The 13,611-nt window shown below is 31.5% G+C and overlaps 2 protein-coding genes across 4 annotated transcripts in view; both read right to left on the reverse strand.

Moving 5' to 3' along the window:
* Positions 1-13,611, reverse strand: part of LOC124544052 (CD151 antigen-like) — an 84,964-nt gene that overhangs the window by 10,787 nt on the left and 60,566 nt on the right. For 2 of the 3 annotated variants that reach the window (XM_047122446.1, XM_047122447.1), the window contains exon 2: positions 5,415-5,440. The exons of the other annotated variant lie outside the window; for it this stretch is intronic. The gene's annotated coding sequence lies outside the window, so the exon portion shown is untranslated. The remainder of the gene's footprint in view (positions 1-5,414; positions 5,441-13,611) is intronic. 3 annotated transcript variants of the gene reach the window in all.
* On the reverse strand, positions 37-2,925 carry LOC124544050 (sorting nexin lst-4). Its single transcript, XM_047122445.1, has 2 exons — positions 2,782-2,925; positions 37-2,132 (listed from the first exon to the last, which is right to left on the reverse strand). Exon 2 carries the CDS (start codon positions 2,115-2,117, stop codon positions 441-443), a length of 1,677 nt encoding a protein of 558 aa, XP_046978401.1. The 5' UTR covers positions 2,118-2,132; positions 2,782-2,925; the 3' UTR covers positions 37-440.

Raw genomic sequence — 13,611 nt, forward strand, 5'->3', positions numbered from 1 at the left:
CATAAAATCAGTAACAATATAATAAAAGACAATAAGAACGATTTTACTTTTTATTGTTTTACTTTAAAAATGGAATATTACAACACTTATGCTACACAATGTCTCAAAATAAATGAAAAAAATATTAGTAAAAGTTCAAATAAAAAATCGTATATAAGTGATAAAAAATATTATTTTATGGAAAATTTAACATAGCAAACTATATACAGAACATCTCAGTATATAAAAATTAAACAGTTTTGTGTGTATTAAGCATTATTTTACATTCAGTCACTTTCATCACAATATAAATTCATTATCAAGTCCATTTCAATCCTAAGATTTAGATATACCTACAAAATATCAATACCAATATTATAATAGGATACAATGGCAATAGTCCATATTCAAAATGCTCATTGAAAATTTTCAATTCTATCAGTAGTCATTTAATTGAGGTATTATTCATCGTACTGGTTAAGAGTTACTTCCAATTTTTCGACTATTCTTTTATAGAAATTAATTTGCTGTCGCAAAAATTTTTGCATTGTAGCTTTCAAGTCCTCTGTTCTTTCTGATTTGAAGTGATTGATTTCGGCAAGAAGGGCATATGATATGACATCGGTTCTTCTCAATACTTCATTCAGTTGTGCTACTTCCATTTTGTGTTCAGCTGTCAATCTCTCACACTCTCGTCTTTTCTGCACAGCTCCCTTGTGATTCGCTAAAACGTCTGGAAATGAACCTACTATGCCCTTGTACAGATGGAATTTGTCACCGAGGGGTTCCCAATCATATTTCGGTTGATCCTCATACATCCTGCCAATTTCGATATAAGCACCGCCAGTCATTTTTATAGCAGATGTTAGTTTTGCAGTTGATATGACAGTCCCCTCGTCCAAGCTGAGGGCATTTCCTAAGTTATAAATTGCTTCACCCACCTTTTGACAGTCAGTTTTGTAAGGTCCTTGGAACCTCTTTGTTTGTGCTAAACACATATTGGTAACAGATTTTACTGCCGTGTCCATACTACCTATAAATGTGTGACATTGCTCTGTAATATGGTCTACTTGTGATTGCAATAAAGCTTTCTCAGGTACAACTAATGATACACAGTAGTTAAGGCCTAATAAGTTATCCCGCTCTGCTTGTCTTTTACCAGCTTTCCAACGTTTTTCATCTGTGCAAGTAAGAAAATGTTGCCACACATCACTTTTAGATAAAACAGGATGTTTACACATCCAATCTACAAACTCCTGTAACTGTACTCGCCTGCGTTCAATTAATTGTTCATCATAGCGGCCTGATATTTGTTTATCTGGTAGCGGTGGGATGGGTATAAGTGTAAATTTCTCTTGTAATCTTTCATGTAGCCAATCAAAATGCTTATATCTTCTAGACACTTGTATATTATTAAAGGAAGGAGTTAATTGATATGCTATAAAGCTCTTAATACCCTTGAATTTTGATTCTTTCTTCGGAGATGCAACTGTTACATTATACGGCTGTGTAATTTGGGCCCATACATAGCCATCTCCTTCTTGAACTATATAAACTTTTTCAGTTTCGGGCACCTCAACATTTAATGTTGCCAATAAATAGCTCTCTCCGCTAATTTTTGAAGATGGTGCAAATTTATTTTTTCTCACTGTTCCAACTGTTGAACCAAATGAGGAGGTGTTATCATCCATTTGTTGATTGAAGTCACTAATAGGCATTCCAGGTAATGGAGTAAGTTGTTGCTGACGGCTCATTGATGGCTTACTTTGAGGAGCACCTGGACCTATTTCTGAATATGTGTCATCGTCCCAATCATCATCCCAGCCATCATCATGTGAAGCTGCTCTCTGGTAATTATTATCTCCTGCACTATATTGTTGTTCACCCCATTCATCAGCTGCCTGGTCATATCTGGGTGCGGGAGGAGCTACTTTTGTTGGTGCTGATTCTTCTGGAGAGAGCTTCCTTACGTATGCTGCGGGAAACAAACCTGTTTGACCCTGAGCATTTTTTCCTTCCCACCATCCTTCACCGATATCTGTATTCAAAAGTGTTAACACTTCTCCGCAGGTGATTGACATTTCTGTGGTCCCTGGTTCACCCGCGAAGTCATACAGGGCTTGTACTTGGGCCGCCATTGTGGACCCTGCAACCTACAACAATATCGGAACATATTATTCACTGCAAAACATTATTGAAAGATTGATGTAGCAATTTTATTTTATCTTATCAGTGTTATCTAGTAATGTAGGGAGTATGCATAAAGGTGTGATAAAAGTAATATTCGCGTGGATTTAGTCACTAACAACTAAATTGGAACAAACAAATTAGGACGATATTCGTCGCGTAAGGAGTCGACACATTTTCGTAATAACGTCAATTAAGAACGAGATAAATTAATGAATGACTCTATGCCTTTATATTGAGTAGTTTCTAACTGATTTCTTATAGAAGTATACAATGTTTTCTGTATTCAAAAAAACAGTCCGTTGTGATGAAATTCGAATATGTAAATAATATGTTATGAAGCAGTTTTATTGAATTGCTAAGAGCCACCAATTTATTTATTTACTTATTTTTACTCAATATTTTTTACATTATATATAATAAGATTTCAAAAAGGCAATTATTGTAATAAAAGATTGAAGCTAAATTCTTGTTTTGTGATGGAAATCAATGACGTCAATGTAATAAGGTCTTGTAATAAAAGCACTGCACTAGGATAAAACTTGTTAATTGCATAATTTCATAGATCGATTCATACACAGTTAATATATTCGAAAAGATTAATTTATTACTTACTTTTGTTCACAAAAAATTTAATTCAAGGCGGATACACTACTCGTACAGTCATCTGAATGACAGATTGATTCACAGGAATTTGTTTTCTATACTACTATTGTTTTCATTTACGTGGCAGAACATTGATGAACCTCGTTTTTTTATTGGTTGTTAGAATATTTATTGAAAAGTAGCCAATCACAAGGCAGATACTAAACGTTAAAATCAATGTCAGGCTTGTGTTGCTTAGTTCGAAAATAAAGTTACGTTTTATAGAAGTTTGCGGATATACCCATAGATGGCGTTGAATACAAATAAAAAAATATTCTTTTAACGCCATCTATTTAACAACCCGATACATTAAGGTACAACACGGACAGTACAGTTCAATTAATTATCTTTATTGATAATGCCCTCTGTTTTTTATTGTTATTTGTGTATACAAATAAAGGATAGTGCATGAAGGTTTATATGGGAACTCTAACTGCGTACTGACATTTCATGAATAATACAAGATAATAATTATAATCCTAGTTAGGTTTTTACAAATGAATGCCCGTAGAAATTATTTAATAATATTTTTCAAGGATAGTTTGTTGTTTAGTAATACTCTTTGAATTTTAGAAATACAATAGTTACAGTTGCAACACAATAAATAACATTAAAATTATTTTTTATATTATCTAGCTTTTTGTAAAACTGCTACTTTAAATACTTAGGTATATTATTAGTGCTAAGGGCATTAAACGCAAAAGTGTTTAACTTTTATTATACTTAAAACAATTAGCTACCAATTTATAAGAACATTCATTGCCAAAACCGCTAAAAACATTGATCTAATACATCTAAATTAAATATTAAAGAGGCAATGAACTTCAGCACACGGTACCGACTTGTATATTTTGGAGTGAAGCTTCATCGGGAGCGAAGAGAGTACAATTTTCAATTTCGAATATGAGTAAAAAATTCCTATTACATAATATGATGCTTGAATAAAACATTTTTAATGAAAGCAATATTATTATTATTTGAGATGTGAAAAGGAGGTTTTAGTTTCAGTTTATTTATACTCGTATTTGTCATTTACAAAATTAGTTTTCAAATCATTATTACAATTTATATATTTTCTCAAAGGGCTCCTATGGGCTGCCATTTTACTTTGCAGTTTGTCTTTGTTAAATTCTAAAAACAATAAATAATTTCATAATTTCTTCCTTAATTTATAGTTATAAATATAATAATATCAAAAAATGCTTATTTCCTGTTTTTAAGCACAAATTTCATAATTAATTATGACCTTGGATAAGTTTTAGCTCACCGCAGAACTTCACGCTCGTTAGTTGTTTTCCTCAAAAATGCAAAATTAATAATGGAACAGGAATTCTTTTCTTTTCAGCGTAAATACTTAACCACCTTTCTGCTTTTCTTCCTGTTTTTTTGGTTTTATGATGTAATTTTTACGCAAGTATTAAAACTTCAGTGTAAAAATATGGACCGGCACAAAATATATTTACAAGAATATATTTAAGATTTATTTGGAATTACGGTAAGTAAGTCTTTGTGTTTTTTTTACTACCCTAACTCAACAAAATATTCTACTTTATAAATAAACTAAAATTCGTAGGAAAAATGAAATGAACTAGAAAAGAATGAAACGATTATCTTACCTTTGTATTTTTATGACTCAAAAGTATCTGTACATTTGAGTCTCACAACTGGACTAGTAATACATTGTTGGCAAGATTAAAGTGAATGACTTTCGTATTGGGGCAAAGAGAATATCCGATACAAACTATTTAAATGCTCTCCTTTGGTATTCAACAACGAGTAACATTTTTTTGAAAGCATTCCAACATAAAGTTTTATACCCAAGCATTAATTTGTTTACTTTTATTTAACATGCTATAGAATATACGTCACAGATAGGCTTGATAATACAATCATATTCAAAATTGCCAGTGCCATATATAAATTAATAGAAAAAGCATAGATTAAAAAATATATTTTAATCGTATTTTGTCTTTTCAATAACTATTTATAAACATCCTGCCAACGAGGCTTTTTAAAGTATTTCTACTAACAGCTGACAGTAACAAAAGTTTATATAATTAGGAACCATAAGTGTTCAGCCATAATTTACCCAATGTTGTGTACTTATTGATAACAAACCGCGAGGCCGGATTTGGTGAGGGTAAAATAATTAATGCAAATCTGACCATTTCTATCATCCCTTAAAGTGGATAAATTTAAAATTCTAAACATTATAAAATAGACATATGTTCCGAATTTCAGCTTTCTACACTTAGTTTTGTCTGTGCGTCGATAGTGAGAGCAAAATATTAGTTTTAAAATATGTATCTGATTTGTAAGCACCGAAAGTACCAATTTCGGTAAATCCTGATGATTGAAAATTGGCTTTTTAATGTCCATTTGTATAAAAAAAAACTGGCTACATTGACATTTTAATGAGTGCCGGTAAAGCTTATCTGAATTAAGAGTATTAAAATTAAAATCCATGCCTTTGAGCGGACTCCAATGTAATATGAAACTCGAGCCAATGCTGGCACTTTGTGGCGGGGTACGGATTAACGTAAGCACCGAGTAGGAGCACCAAAGACCGGGTGAGTGATACACAATATAAATAACATACAAACCTCCGAGTACTCTCCTTTTAAATAATCTGAAACAAGCATAAAAAGATTAAAATATTTTAAATGACAGTTGTTTTCGAAGTTTTTAAATTCAGAACACGAACAAATAATATTTGGAGATTACATTCATTCATTCATTCATTTGTCAAATGCAATTAAAGAAAATTGCGTCTTCTGGAGGTCTAAGAGGAAATTACTTAAAAGTTTATTTTTATCAAACTCATCTTTTTAATTTTTAATAACATATGCCCTAGTTTATCAACTAGCCTACTTAAAGTTATTTATAGTTAAAGTTTAGGAGTCAGATTCATGCTGTTATTATGGTATACCTCTTAATTAACGGGTCGAGTTCATAAGAGGTATAATGTTTATGAAATACAGGTGATGCTGAATTAATAATGAAATAAACAATTAAGGCAAATGAAAAATGAACATTATGATTGATTTGAGGTAACTTTTTTCTGTTTTAATAATATGTTAAGATATATATTAGTGGAGTAAAGAGACTTGAAAACAAACAAAATTTTCGGAAAAAATGTGAAGTACCTTAAGTTAGAGTTTTATTAATTACAAGCGATGTTAGCGAATTTTCTGAACAAAAGAATGTTATGTGTTGATAAAAAATTATGAACCGATATTTTCAATCATTATATTTGTATTAATTATATTTAAGATTAGTTTAATAGTAATATTTTTCAATAATTTTAATTTTACATATAACATTTGCAAAGTAAAAAACTGTAAGCCAAATATAGAGATTAAAATTTACATTCACATCCATTATTCATAGCGTAATTCTTACTACAGTTTTCATAGCCAAATGAACGAAGCTTGCAATCTCAATACACCTGTTTTGTCATTAATATGGGGCGCTCTAGAGCCCTTGAAATCAGAATATGTGACAACCGTGCACGTCTTACCGGCAGCTGCTGCCAGATGCGAGTTGCACTCTCTTCGTCACGAGCCATGTCTTTTTCGCTTGGCCGACTGCCAGCTTTAACTTCAATGTTCGAAATGCGTTTTATTCTACTAAAAAGACTAGAATATATTATCATTCCAATTTTTCTGTCACGTTTGCTTAGTTGCTACAAACCATAGATATCGATATTTTTTAACTAGTTCAATAAACGTTGCGCTTTTTTTTAAATTTAATTAACTCAGCTATTTTTAATTTTTAATCTGTGTTTAATTGTTTTTTTTTTTTGATTCAGACAATTTATGTATAGTTATATCATTATACACAAATATAATCATATACTAGCGACCCGCGTCGGCTATACACGAGTACAATGCTGATACTTAATATGCTACAGAATTTGTTTATTTACGACAAAAGAAAATTCTAAAATTATCAAGGTTTCTCTACTATATCGTGCATGTTTTATACATATAAGCCTTCCTCTTGAGTTAAATCAAATCAAATCAAAATAAACTTTATTCAAGTAGGCTTTTATAAGCACTTTTGAATCGTCATTTTACAATTAAGTGAAGCTACCACCGGTTCGGAAAGTAGATTCTACCGAAAAGAACCGGCAAGAAATTCAGTAGTTACTCTTTTTTAACATTTAAAAAATACAGAGTTATGTTAGTTAAATACCATTGTTTAAATTAATATTAGTCAATATATCTGTTGAAAAAAACCGCATCAAAATCCGTCGTGTAATTTTAAAGATCAAAACATACATAAGGACAGACAGCGGTGAGATACTTTGTTTTATACTATGTAATGATAAAAAAATATATATTACTTCAGAAATCATAAATAATTTGAGAGTATGTAGAGCAGAAAGCACAGTAATACTCCCTAAGTGTAGTGCAACTTAACATACATTATCATACATGAAATGAAGCTGCCAATATTGAAACGTAGGAAGCATAAATTAGTACGGTTCCTGAAACTCCTACGGGAACATTTCTCGGAACAAAAGTGATTAATTAAAGTGAGGGCTAGGAATAGAAGTCATAGAACGAATGCGAGTTTATTTTACTTCAATTTATTTAAGTATATGTTTAATTTCGCTAACGTGTAATTTAGCTTAAGTTATTTCATTTCATGGAAATGGTTGTATTAAAAAATACTTCTTATTTTCTATACAGACCTGCAGTCGTTATGATCGTATCATGAGAAAGTAATCTATGTTTCTATATTAATAATATAAATGTCAAAGTCAGTCTGTCAGTCTGTCTGGCGTTCTTTCGCAATTTTTATTTTTTTTATTTTTATGGTATAGGTTGGCGGATGGGCATATGAGCCACCTGATGGTTAAGTGCCGTAAGAAATATTAACTATTCCTTACATCGCCAATGTGCCACCAACCTTGGGAAGTAAGATGCTATGTCCCTTGTGCCTGTAGTAACACTGGCTCACCCTTCAAGCAATTGGAACGCAACAATACTGCGTACTGTTATTTAGTGGTAGAATATCTGATGAGTGGGTGGTACCTACCCAGGCGGGCTTGCACAAAGCCCTACCACCAAACCGCTTAACCGAATTTGATAAAATTTGGTGTGAAGCAAATTTGAACTCCAAGAAAGGAGATTTAGGTTACTTTTTTTGCCCAACACATGATTACCAACACCCTAAAACGTGTGCAAAGCCGCGGGCGACAAATAGTTGTCTACGCTAGTTGACATCAATGTCAACGTCATTTACAGCGATGTCGGCGACGGCGATTTGATATTAGCGATAGTACATTGGATCATTGTTAGAACTAGCGCGCATTGGTGATTTTTGTCACGGTGACTGTTTCGTCACTCTTATCAAGTCCGTGAATATGTACAGATGCAGACACAAATGTCACCCAATTGTCACGTCGTAACGTGCGCGAACCTCCATACATATTCATTCGACAAGAGTGACGAAACAGTCACCGTGACAAAAATCACCAGTGCGCGCTAGTTCTTACTGTTTTTGCTGAAATATGTTCGATCATTTCAATGATCCATTCGTCACTTATCATATGAAAATAAAAATATATGTTTTTCAAAATTCTTTAATAAAATTGTAGGAGTTCCGGGGTTTCAAACATTAAATTTGGTAGTTAATGATATTAATTATGGGTAATTAAAGAACACAAATAAATAATTATGGTGTAAAATAAAAAAAAAACAAAAGAGTTTCTTTGATAATATAAATTGTTATGTTATAATTATAATATAATATACAACAAAGGGTAGGGTTATAGGCTTTGAGGCTGTTGAGAGTGACGGCGGAGAGGATAGAGAACATTTAATATTATCATACGAGTCTTTTTAACCCCCAAGGCGCTTCAATATATGAGACACCTAAAGAAGTATTAGTCGGTTAATGTCTACTGCGGAGAAAAGATCGCATAATCTCTTGCGTTTCACGCTGTTCCAATCTATAGCTGATCTTTATCTAACATATGCCGGTTTTCTCATGGTTTTTTACCAACTTGCACGAGTACGACAAGGAATGGTGATGTCATCACCTCATCTTCATAATAATATATTTGAATATAATAAGATTGTCTAATTGTAAATTGGAAATATGTTTGAACAATACGCCCCTTGAAATGTCGTTCATAGTAAAATGAATTTATCAATCATACCAATGATTTAAATCTATGAAACGGCAAGATTAAAAATGTCTGGGAAATTTTATTATTGAAACAAAGTCTGAAAAAATGTAGTAAAACAATATTTGCAATAAATACATTAGTAAAGAAGGCATGTTATTCCAAACAAGGATGATGATTATAGTATAAAACGCTACACAGTTGATATTCATCTAATTGGCGTATTTCGAATATAGTTCAAAGTGTGACCTAAAAAAAAGTAAAGTAACAGCTTGTAAATTTCCCACTGCTGGGCTAATGGCCTCCTCTCCCATTAAAGAAAGGCCTTGTAAGTTGTAACATATTCCACCACGCTGTTTCAATGCGGGTTGGTGGAATGCACATGTGGCAGAACTTCAATGAAATTAGAGACATGCAGGTTTCCTCACGATGTTTTCCTTCACGGTCGAGCACGAGATAGATTATAAACACAAATTAAGCACGAATATATAGTTGGGCTTGCCTGGGTTTGAATCCGAAATCATCGGTTAAGATGCACGTGTTCTAACCACTGGGCCATCTCGGCTCAAGAGTGACCTATTTATTATTTTTTTTTTTCATATAACTCTTTATTTTGTGACATGCATGACAAGCATTACATGAACATGACCATATTTTAAATGTATAATTGTATATTTTTAATGTATTTGTAAGCCTACTTAACTGAAATATCAAAAGATTTGGAACTATATTGTTACCATTGCAACGAATTAATTTAAAAAAGATTGAACATTTAATTTAATTATTATATGGGTATTCTTTTTATAACAATATTTGCTTCTAAAACTAACGGATTCAAAAAGGCGTAAAAGCTTCCATGTAAAACATTTCAGGAATCTTATTTTCAAATACGAGATTATACCTGTGTTGTTTAGATAGGCAACGTGATTGCGCGTTGTAAGCCGAGATAAAACAAGACGTCGCATAATATGTTGCGTATAAATATACACGTATATATATTTGGAACATTACGGAATGCTCGTAAAGTAACAGACCATTACCTTTAAAGCTTAACCTAGCGGGAAACTCGAGCAGTTTAGGATTTCCAACGCCATTCCTCTTTCAAGACGGCGATAGTTCTCAATTCGTACAGCATTGTGCATTTAAAACGTATACGGACTCCTTTAATAGCTTCACGGATAGCACGGTTTCACCTGAGATTTTGAAATAGAAAAGTTTAATAGTTCTTTGAAAACATATTTGAAGGAAAACGTATGATTCTTTATTTTATAACGTTTATATATTAATTAATATGCTTCTTCTACTTATTCGTCATATCATAGAAGTTCGAGGAATCGGATTATTAAATTGGTTAGACAGTTTCAAAACAAAATGTAATACTAACTTGGCCTATTAAAAAAAAATTAAAAATAAGGCATATTACTTTTTTATTTGAACGTATTGGTAGTAGGCAGTGTATATAAAAAAAAACTGAACTTAACTGACATACTCTGTAATTAAAATGGCGAGAAACAGTAATTACTGAGTTTCTTGCCAGTTCTTCTTAATAGAATCTACTTTCCGAACCAGTGGTCGTTTTATTATATTTCAATATTGTAGTATGAACTCCTTTTACGAGCCTTCTATAAATATTATTTTAAATTTAATTTTGGTTCGAGTCGCAATTTCATCGTGTAACATAACTTAAAATTTGTAAACAACTAATGAATTCTGTTAACAGGTTATTTTAACTGGCAACATTAACAATTCACAACACACATAACTATATGTAGTATAATATTTTACAAGTTTATTTATTTATGTATTCATTAAGAAAAATATTTCTTTAATGATTTTTAGAAAATAAAATGTATGAAAAGATTCTTGCCAAATAAGATGTCCCATAGGAAACATTATTCAGAAATCGATATAAATCCACAGCAAACTAACGAAACCCTAAGCATCGATTTTTATATTTATAGAATTTTATAATTGGATCTAATACTTGTTGACTTGCAAGCCGGATGTACAACATACATATATAATTGTATTCAACTAACCGGATCCTCGATAGAATCTACTTTCCGAATCACTTGTAGCTTCACTTAATATAGTTGTTAAATGACGATTTAAAAGTACTCGTAAAAGCCTACTCGAATAATATATATTTTGATTTTGATAATTTCCGAAAATTATGTTAACTTCCGTAGAGTTTTAAATTAATTCAAAGTTTCACAAAAAATGTTTAAACATCAGTCTTTAATTCATTAAAATAACGAATACCATATTTCTCACATCAGAAAAAAATTCACAGGAGTTCCATTAGGAACAAATTTATATTTATATTTCCAATAACGAGGCCTTTATTTGATACCCGTTCCGTTTTCACACGGGAGGCTAAGGGCCTACATAAAACGTTTTTATCGAAGGACAAACATAAAGAAAAGATTTTTGGCATGAATGTGCAGAACACACAAACGAATTATTGGTTTAAGAACGAAAAACGGGCAAAAATATTCATTTTTATTCATATACTTAAAATAAAAGTATAAGGAATATGAATATTACTATATACTCTTTAAATTTTCTCATATTCAATATTCAAACTTCACAAACATATCTTAAATTCCCTGAAATAATTTATTACAACGGACATTCCGACACCCTTCTTGGTGAAATCTTAAGGGATCTTAACAATTTCTCTTTGCATTTCAGAGACAATTTGTCAACGTCACTAAAACCTAAGGAACAGTCGCGCCTATCCCTTAAATAATCAAATTAAATAATATCACTAGACAATTAAAATATAATAATAATAAAGTAAATTATCTATATAATTATCTTTGATTTAATCATCTTTTTTCATTACTTTGAAAATCGAATTAGCTCTTTTTGAAAAAGTCAAAACAATGTATTTAGGTAAAAGGTTTGGTTTGTTTGTCCACTTATTACTAATAAAATAAACATAATTATCTATGGTCTATTTCAATTTTGCTGTTTCTAATAAACGTTTAATAAATCGAAATCTTACAAGTGGTCATAAAAGGAGGAATGAAACTTTTATCCAACGAGTATATATTCATATCATTCGAAAAGTAATGTGCCATAGACACGGAAAACCAAGAAAAACATGGCCGAATGTTAGCCTCACGCGATACGAAAAAATAACCATTATTATAATTTAGCGGAAAGAAATCCGAAGTACGTTACTTTTTTTTAAGAATAAAAAACATTAAAAACTATTAAAATCAACTAATACTAATCCTACATTTTTATCATCTATCAATACAATACTGTGTTAAGTAATATTACTGTATTTTTTTAATTACTTCCAAAAAATGTTTTATGTACTATATTTGTTTGAATATTCTAATGACGTCAATTACAAAGTAAGTAACCGATGCGCCATTATTGGGTCAAGGTAAAATAACTTTTAACTAACAAAGTGGACTAATGACTATAATTAATTAGCATATGACATCAGTTTCAATGGTAAGCCTATATTCTGAGTCATCAGGGCGAGGGTTGGTCTGGTTTGAAACTTTATATTTACAGCGTAAGTTTTTGTCATAATAAATATATACATAAATTGTTAGTTTGTCACAGATTTTTTTGTCAAAGTCTGCAGCGATAAAACCAGGTATAATCAGGACAGAATTTGTATTGAGAGATGTACGACTTTTTTAAGGATGTACTGCTTTACAACCTTTTTATAAAAATATAAATAATTCGCAATAACTACTTAAATAGGCAAATAACATTTTCCCGTTGCATCTTATTTTATTTACATTTTTTACATTAACAGCCTGTAAATTTCCCACAGCTGGGCTAAGGCCTCCTCTCCCTTTGAGGAAAAGGTTTGGAATATATTCCACCACTCTGTTCCAATGTGGGTTGCTTGAATACTCATGTGGCAGAATTTCGTTAAATTAGAATTTCCTCACTATGTTTTTCTACATCGCCGAGCACGAGATGAATTATAAGCACAAATTAAGCCTGAATATGTAGTGGAGATCGCCTGGTGCTGAAACAGCAATCATCGATTAATATTAACGTGTTCTAACCACTGGGCCATCTCGGTTCTGCATGATAATACTGAAGGGAAATTTTAATCAGTCATCATGTCACCAGTGGAGGCAACAAAACGGAGTGTTATGTTTTATTGCAAATACTAGTTATTGCCCGCGGCTACGCTCGCGTTTTAGAAAATTATTTGTCATGTGTTAGGCAAAAAAGTGACTTTTGTCCTTTGTTGGCCTTCAAGTTTGCTTCTTACCAAATTAAAAGAAAATCGCTTCAATAGTTTGGTCGTGAACGAGCGGCAGACAAACAGACAGAATGAATTACTTTAACATTTATAATATTAGTAAAGATTTGTATAATATTGTAAAATGGATCAATATAATTTATTTTCGGTGTAGTTATCGCGTTGAATGTTATAAATAAATCTCATGGGCGTTAATTAGTCTAAGTATCGTGTTGCGATGTCGTTATACACGACTAACTTTTTCAGCAAACGATTTTTTATTATACACGTGACGAGCTATAAACTTTCAGTGGAATATTTCAACGTATTTCGTTAGTAATATTTCAATATTTTTTGTTGAAGTAAGATCGTCAATACAATCATCTAACTCAAGTTTACACACGTATACACACCTTTTTATAAACGAATAAGATAT

Source organism: Vanessa cardui, chromosome 4 (genome assembly GCF_905220365.1).
Source record: "Vanessa cardui chromosome 4, ilVanCard2.1, whole genome shotgun sequence".
NCBI lineage: Eukaryota > Metazoa > Arthropoda > Insecta > Lepidoptera > Nymphalidae > Vanessa > Vanessa cardui.

Bases quoted from the DNA above. Each gene is read 5' to 3' on its own strand.
- LOC124544050 (XM_047122445.1), bottom strand. From the start codon at position 2,117: ATGGCGGCCCAAGTACAAGCCCTGTATGACTTCGCGGGTGAACCAGGG.